Source organism: Colletotrichum navitas (genome assembly GCF_030913465.1).
Source record: "Colletotrichum navitas strain CBS 125086 chromosome Unknown LY79scaffold_400, whole genome shotgun sequence".
NCBI classification, from domain to species: domain Eukaryota; kingdom Fungi; phylum Ascomycota; class Sordariomycetes; order Glomerellales; family Glomerellaceae; genus Colletotrichum; species Colletotrichum navitas.
The window spans coordinates 443-9,671 of record NW_026850946.1 but is presented as its reverse complement, the minus strand read 5'-3'; the positions used below and the strand labels follow the sequence as shown (position 1 = coordinate 9,671).

At 19.5% G+C, this 9,229-nt stretch overlaps 1 protein-coding gene across 1 annotated transcript; it reads left to right on the top strand.

The window, feature by feature from the left end:
- Positions 1 to 3,068: 3,068 nt before the first annotated feature.
- Positions 3,069 to 8,365, top strand: LY79DRAFT_585584 (uncharacterized protein; the record flags this gene model as incomplete). The annotated part of the gene is made up of 15 exons (XM_060560512.1): positions 3,069 to 3,083; positions 3,267 to 3,271; positions 3,751 to 3,755; positions 3,816 to 3,821; positions 4,895 to 4,937; positions 4,964 to 5,010; positions 5,401 to 5,423; positions 5,540 to 5,576; positions 5,761 to 5,794; positions 6,073 to 6,128; positions 7,050 to 7,073; positions 7,356 to 7,385; positions 7,524 to 7,531; positions 8,303 to 8,316; positions 8,362 to 8,365. 15 exons carry the CDS (start codon positions 3,069 to 3,071, stop codon positions 8,363 to 8,365), a joined length of 351 nt encoding a protein of 116 aa, XP_060406614.1.
- Between the last annotated feature and the right edge of the window lie 864 nt (positions 8,366 to 9,229).

The following is a 9,229-nucleotide window of genomic DNA, read 5'->3' as shown; positions in this document are numbered from 1 at the left end:
TAAACTCTTTATAGAGCTTAGTCTAAGCTTTTTTAAAGATATACTTAGTCTTAGTAAAAATAACTAGCTTCTATATTATAAAGACCTTATAATATATATAAGTAAATAGCTTATTTACTAGTATATTAATATAAGCCTAGTCCTTGTTACTAAGCTAGGCTATTACTTATATTATTAGCTAATAAGCCTTATTATTAGACCTACTACTATTACTACTATAGGTATAGTCCTTAAGCTACTTTTACTTAGCCTTAAGTATAATATTAAAGTTAATATAGTAAATATAAAGTTATTACTAGATACTAAGGAACTACTTATTTAGTATAGCCTTTATTTATTTATTATAGTCTATAATTATAATAGTAAAGTAATAGACTAAGTGTTAGTTTATAAGTTAGTAGATACTAGCTAAAAAAAACTAAAAACTCTCTAGTCTTTTATTATTAATAAGGCTAAATATAGTATTATAAATAAATCTAAGGTAGGTCTACCTAGTAGCCTAGAAAAATAAAAGTTTAAAGTAATTAGTGTTATAGGTGTTATTAAAACTAATTACCTTAGGGAATTACTTTTATATTTAGAGGTAGTAAAAAAAGGTCTAGATAAGGCTAATAAGGTAGTCTAGCTTATTATTTACTTACTTTACTATATATAGGATATCTCTTTTATTAAATAGCTTAATTAAAGTAGTAGTTAGTAAATATCTACTTAGCTTCTCTTAGTTTATATAAGCTCTAGTATTATAAATATCTTATTAAGTAAATAAAGAATTTAAGAACTACTCTTAAATAATAGTATATATATTATATACTTAAATACTAAGTTATAGGCTTATTATATTAATTATATCTATTATAGACTAAGTAAGCCTATAATAAAATAGATATATAAATACCTTAAGGCTAAGGCTATAGTTATACTAACTATACTAAAGGTCTTAATAATAATATAATAGCTATTTTTCTTCTTTAAGAGCTTTTATAATAATTTACTATTTATAGCTATTCTTTTAAGACTTATACTATTAAATACTAGTACCTTTACTAGGCCTAGGCTTACTAAACTAATTATATTAGAAGGTATATTACTTAAATTAGCCTTTAGCTTTATATTTATTTTACTTTATAATACTAAACCTATTAGCTTTTATAAAGGTATTAACTTAATTAAAGAGGTTATTAATAGTTTTTCTAGGTTACTAGGAATTAGTAGATTTAGGATTTTACTTATAAGAGAAAAAAAGAATTAGTTACTTTAGGTGTAGTATAAGGCTATAGTTTAAAAAGATATATTACTTTAAGAAGAGGATTATTATTAAAGTAAATAAAGTAATAGATTACCTTAAGGACCTTATTATTTTAGCTACTAATAAATAAAGTCTTATTATTAGAGAAGTACTACTATAAGTTATTAATTAGTTCTAAAAGCTATTTAAGTAGTCCCTAGAGCCTATTAAGTAGTCCCTAAAGCCTCTTTAATAAGGTTAAAGGTAGTATTAAACTACTATATAGTAAGATAAAGAGATTACTAGGACTATTTATTTAAGAAGAAAAGGCTAAGCTTTAGTAAAAGTTATAGGAGAGTAGTCTATTAGGTCTTTATTATTTCTATAAAAAAGTAGTATATAAGTAAAGTATTAGCTTTAGACTAAGGTAATATAGTTTATAGTATAAAAAAGGTTATATATTATATAAGATATTAGCTAGAACCTTAGTAATAAGGTTATACTACTCCTAAGGGTCTCTAACTTTATAGGATTAGCTAACACTAAGATAGCTAGCCTCTAAGGAAGAGGATAATAAGGGGTTACTAGATAATAGTAGTAGTTCTTAGTAATTAGTTACTTCTAGGTCTTAAAAGATATAGCCTATACTAAGAAAGTAAATAGGTTAAGTTTTATATAATAGGCCACCTTATAAAGCTATAGTAGGTAAATAGTAGTATAAATAAAATAAAGTTTAGATAAATAAGGTAGTAAGGAAAGTAAAAAGAAGTAGTAACCTTATATAGATCTAGTAGAATTTAATTATACTAATAATATTTTTTTAGACTAATAGGAGGCATAGAAAGTAGTGCCTAGATAAGAGTAGTGCCTATATATTAATTTATAGCGCCTATATATTAATTCCTATTATATATATTATTTTTTAAAAAAAAGATAAAAAACTTAAAATCTTATAATTATTATAAAACTTATATATTTCCTAAAGTAGTAATTAGTAGGGCTAATAAGTTACTTACTTAAATAGGAAAGGCTTATAAAATCCTAGTGTTTTTATACTTTTTTCTTACTTATGCACTTCTACCTTACTATTATTTTTATACTTTCTTCTTACTTATATACTTCTACCTTACTATTGTTTTTATACTTTCTTCTTACTTATATACTTCTACTTTACTATATATACAAGGTAGTAATACATAAAGACCTACATTAGAACTAGAAAGAATCAGGTTTTCTAACTAGACTAAAGGTAAATATTTATCCCCTTTTATTTCTAAGAATTCTAAGAAAAAAAAAGAAGAAGAAGAAGAAGAATATCTATATATACTCCTTAAATCCTCCTTTTATTTTAGATAGTCCTTAGAATAAGAAATTATACCTTTTTCTATATATTAGATATAATAAATTCTTTTACTTCTTTAGCTAGTTTACTAGTAATAGACCTTACTACTTAATAAGTTATTATTTAAATAATAGCTTAGCACTTTCCTTAAGGTCTTTCTTAAGCCCCTCCTAGCTATATCTCTCCTAAAGAGGTACTACTAGATTCTCCTTCTTAAGAGCTTTCTAATAATACTACTTTTGCCTCTATTAACCTTTTTTCTAAATTTATAGAGTATCTAGAAGATATTCTATCTTCTTTTACCCCCTAAGAAGATACTTTAACCCCTTCTACCTAGCTTCTAGCTCTAGAAGAAAGCTTTTAGCCTTCCTTTGTACCTTAGTTAGTAAGTAATAATTATTATAGTATTTATATATATATATATTAATTAGTTATTATAGGGGGTATTAAAGAAGTATACTTGTTCTTTTTATAAGACTTCTTATAAGTCTAAGAGGTCTTATGTATCCTATATACGTTAGTTTAAGCAGAAAGAAGAAAAGTGTTCTAGAAAATAGGCCTAGTATATAGTTAGTATATAGATATATATACTATATATTTTTCTTAAATATTTTACTTATATATTTAAACTTATTATCTAATTAAATAGTTATAAGTAAGTAGTATAAGTTAAGAAATTACCTTAAAAAGGTCTTATAGTTATAGTAAGTAGTTATATAATAATTAAAAGAATATTAAGAATATTACTTTATATAAATAATAAGCTAGTTTAAAAAAAGTAGATATTTTTAAAAGAAAAGTACCCTAAAAAAGGTCTTATAGTTATAGTAAGTAGTTATATAATACTTAAAAAGATATTAAGAATATTATACTATATAAGTAAAAGGTTAGTAAAAGAAAAGTAAATATCTTAAGAAAAAGTACCCTAGAAAAGGTCTTATACTTATAGTAAATAGTTATATTATACTTCAAAAGATATTAAGAATACTATACTATATAAGTAAAAAGTTAATTAAGTAAAAGTAAATATTCTAAAAAAAGTACTCTAGAAAAGGTCTTATACTTATAGTAAATAGTTATATTATACTTAAAAAGATATTAAGAATACTATACTATATAAGTAAAAAGTTAATTAAGTAAAAGTAAATATTCTAAATAAAGTACCCTAAAAAAGGTCTTATAGTTATAGTAAGTAGTTATATAATACTTAAAAAGATATTAATAATACTATACTATATTATATATAAGTAAAAGGTTAGTTAAGTAAAAGTAAATAATCTAAAAAGAAGTACCCTAGAAAAAAGTCTAAAAGTTATATAGAGTATATAATATTAATACTTAAGAAGCTCTTATATAACTAATTTATAATATAAATAATCTAATAAGTAAGTTATAACTTTAAATTATAAGTATCTTTAAAGAACTATAAACTCTATATTTATATACTATACTAATAATATATATACTTATAAGTTTATTTATATAGTTTATAGTTATATCTTATAATTATATTCTATAGTTATACTTTATAGTTATACTTTATATTTATACTTTATAGTTATACTTAATAATTATAGTTTATAATTATATCTTATAGATTATAGTTTATAGTTATACTCTATACTTATAGACTATAAGTAATAGTTTATAAGTTATAGTTTTTACTTATAGTTTATAGTTATACTTTATAGTTATACTTTATAATTATAGTTTATAGTTATACTTTATAGTTATAGTTATAGTTTTATCTTATAGTTATATCTTATAGTTATACTTTATTAGTTATATACTTTATTATATAGTAAATAATTATAATAAAATAACTATATATACTATCTTTTTCTCTTTTTAATTCTTTATTTTATCTTTACTATTAACTATATTTTACTTAACTTATAACACTATATACTATATTACCTATATATACTATAAAATATAACCTTAAGAAAGACTACTTACTATATTATATTATAACTATTACTTTAAAATAACTTATTAAAATTATAAAACTATATTTTATATTTTATTATTAAATATATCTAAAAGAAATAGTAGCATCTAATAATTCTTATTCTTTTTATAAGAGCTCTTCTAATATAATAGATAGTAAAGCTTCTTCTTAAGTTATAGTAAACTCTTTAACTAATAAAATAAAAGAAAAGAAATCAATATATAGATATATTAGAGAATAGTCTTAGTTATACTATTAAGCCTACTAATTCTTATATTATAGTAAATAAGCTATTTATTTATAATTTAAGTACTATTAACTATAGTAGACCTAGGGAAATTATATATAAATATAATATACCTAACTATAACTTTAGCTTTAAAACTAAGGCTAAAAGATTTTAAGCTAGCTAAGGCTAAGTATATTATAAACAAAAACATCCTAGTATAATTATTAAAGAAGAAGAAGAAGAAGATCCTTCTAAAATATCTAGTAAGTTATATATATATATATATATATTATTTTATTTATTAGGTATTATTCTTTTAAAGATATTAACTAACTCTTTAACTCTCTATAGTTAAAAACTAGATTAATAGTAGAAATAATAGAATAAGTTAAGTAAATATTAATAACTTTATAAGTAATACTTCTATAAATAGTAACTTTAAAAGACCTTGGCTTTTAAATACTATTTTTAAACTAGAGACAGCAGTTATTAACTATATTAAGTTTTTAATTAATAATAACTTACCTTTTTATCTTATTACTTCTAATAACTTTAATAATTTATTAGAATATTTTAATCTATAAGTTAATCTTTAAAAATAATATTCTATAGCTTATAATAGTATTTAACTAACTATATTTATTATATTTTAGTAATAGTCCTAAGTTATACTATAGTAAAGTAATAAGTAGTATTAATACTTTATTTAATACTACTAAAGATACTGTATTATTTTACTTAAGTAATTACTTTAATAACTATAGTTATATATCTTTACAACTAGATATATAGACTTCTATAGACTCTAAGAGCTACCTAGGCATTATAGGTACCTTTATTAATAGTGACTTTATATTAGACTATAAAATCCTAGGTATTTAACTTTTTATTATTTAATTACTAATATATTATATTAAGAGTATATATACTAATAATATTAATAGGCTTTAAGGCTCTAGATAGTGTATATACTAGTGTATATCTTAGTAAAGTATTTAAGTCTAATATTATAGAAGGTTATAATATTCCTTTTAGTAGAGTTATAAGGTAAGTATTAGATTATTAAATTATATATAAATAATAAACTAGTAACTAACTTATTATAGCTTTACTAGAGATAATAGCTATAATAATAATACCTTTTTATCTAATATTATTAATAATTATAAGTTATCTTATAATAATAATATATTTAATATTAGGTGTACTATATATATATTTAATATTATTACTAAAGATATTATTAATACCTTTATTAATACTTCTACTAAAGATACTATTATTAAAGAGTTTAAGAATATTACTATTATTAACAATTATAATAGAGAAATTAGAGAATTAAATACTATAGAAAAAGAAAAAGTCTTAAAGGTAAATACTAGTAAGTCTATTACTTTTTTAATAATAGCTTATTAATAATAGTAATAATTTAATAAATACTAATTATTATTTCTATGATATTAGGTATTATAGGCGCTATTAAAAGAATAGCTATATTACTTAAAAATAATACTAGCTTATATAAAGAATTTTTATAAGCTATTAAGTATAATAAAGAGCTTAAAGATCCTACTATACCTTATAACTATAATAAAACTAAAATACCTCTTTATAAGTTTATAAAATAAGTTATAAATTATATTAATATTATTATATTTATATATAAACTAATAATTTAATAGGTAATAATACTAGATAAAATTCTATATATATAATTATTAGTACTACTTTAGAATTAAAGCTAGCCTTAATTACCCTAGGGTCTAGTACTAAAAGCCCTATATTTAAAGCTATAATTCTAAGAAACTAGTTATAACTATAGTATATTAAGGATTTATTAGAAGCTCTTTATGCCCCTACTATATAAATATAATATTAAACCTTTACTACTATAGATAACCTATTATTTTAGGTTACTAATATTAATTTAACTTTAGAAAGGGAGTTAAATTACTATAAAGAACAGTAAAAGCCTATAGTAGGAGACTTAGTAAGTTATTAATCTTTTATATTAATATAATAAACTACTATAAATATCTTTAAGTTTATTATTAAAGATAATTATTAAATATTAATTTAATTTTACTAAATTTACTAATATATTTTATAAAGTAATAAACTATAAGACCCTTATACTAAGCACTTTATAGATACTATAGAAAAAAGAAAAAATAAGCTTAATACTTATTTTTCTTTACCTATTATATATACTAATTATCCTAAATTTAAGCCTTATATTTTAGGTTCTATTTTAGAACCTAAGTAGAATATATAATAGTTTTTTAATAATACTTATTTAAAGGCTTATTTACCTTCTTAGCTAGAGGTAAAAGTAAAAGAAGATCTTAAAGAAGAATATAATAAGTAAGTAACTTAACTATAATAACTATATTAATATACTTCTAGTTATAATATACTAATTTATTATTTCTATATTTTAGGCTAAAACTAAAGATTATTAAAGATCTAGAAAAAAATAATAAAGAAGAGTTATATATTCCTAGTTTAAATAAAACTATTAAAATTAAGAATAATAACTATAACTCTAATTCTTCTTCTAATCTTCCTACTAGTAGTACTAGTAAAAAAGTAGATAGATTTACTATAGATTTATCTAAGCCTAGAGAAGGACCTATAGGTAAAAATAAATTAAAAATACTTATTCCTAAGCCTAAGCCTAAGGAATTTAAGGAGTTTTACCCTATATAAAGTAAACAACAAGTAGCTAAAATAAGAGAAAATAAATTAGAAGATTATTATTCTTTATCCCCTATAGGAAACAAAGTAAGTAAGACTTCTAATATATTTAACTAGTTTTAAAAACTATAAAAGATTTATTTATAGACTATAACTATAATATCTTTAAAATAATTTAATATTATAATATATAGTATATACTAACTATTATTTAGGTAAATTCTTTAGAGTAGTAAAAGAATAATATAGAGAAATTTCCTATTTTATCTATATTAGTAAGAAAATACTTAGCTATACCTCCTACTTCTACTACAGTAGAAAGTAGTTTTAACTAGTCTAGTAATATTATTACTAAAAGAAGAACTAATTTAATAAATAATACTAGAAACAAATTAATGCTTTTAGAAGGCTAGCAATAATCTAGTAATTTAGAGGGCTTAGATAGCTCTTTCTATATACCTAAGATATATAGTAGTTTATTTAATATAGGCTTTAAATACTTATCTAAAGAAGAAGGGAGTATTATAGAAGAAGAAGTAAAAGATAAAGAAATAGAAGATTTTAAAGAAGTAGAAGAGATAAAAGAGGATTCTAGTTATTAAGAGCTATTTATTATATAGTTAGTTATTATATAGTTAGTTATTATATAGTTAGTTATTATATAGTTAGTTATTATATAGTTAGTTATTATATAGTTAGTTATTATATAGTTAGTTATTATATAGTTAGTTATTATATAGTTAGTTATTATATAGTTAGCTATTAAAAGCTATTTATTATATAGTTAGTTATTATATAGTTAAGTATTAAAAGCTATTTATTATATAGTTAGTTATTATATAGTTAGTTATTATATAGTTAGTTATTATATAGTAAGTTATTATATAGTTAAGTATTAAATACTATTTATTATATAGTTAGTTATTATATAGTTAAGTATTAAAAGCTATTTATTATATAGTTAGTTATTAACTTATTATATAGTTAGGTATTAAAAGCTATTTGTTATATAGTTAGTTATTATATAGTTAGTTATTAAAAGTTATTTATTATATAGTTAGCTATTAAAAGCTATTTATTATATAGTTAGTTACTATATAGTTAGTTATTATATAGTTAGTTATTATATAGTTAGTTATTATATAGTTAGTTATTATATAGTTAGGTATTAAAAGCTATTTATTATATAGTTAGGTATTAAAAGCTATTTATTATATAGTTAGTTATTATATAGTTAGTTATTATATAGTTAGTTATTATATAGTTGGTTATTATATAGTTAGTTATTATATAGTTAGCTATTAAAAGCTATTTATTATATAGTTAGTTACTATATAGTTAGTTATTATATAGTTAGTTATTATATAGTTAGTTATTAATAGTAACTTTAGTATAGTTATAGTATATTAATATATTATACTTTAAGTAATATATAGTTATTTTATCTTTATTACTTGTATAGTAGTAAATACTTATAAATAATACTTAATAAACTTTACTAAATCTTAGTTTTTAAGTATACTATATTTTAAATAAAATATATAAATAATACTATACTATAAAAGAAGGTTAATAGTACTATATATAATTAATTTACTACTTTTTAATTATTTTTATTTTTTATATTGTATAGTTGTATATTATATAAAATACAATATAGATACAATATAATATAAATATAAATACATGTATTATCTTTCCTATATAATATAATACAAATATATGTATTGTATTTATATTATATTTTTGTATTATATTATATTTTGTACTTTTTTTAAACTCTCT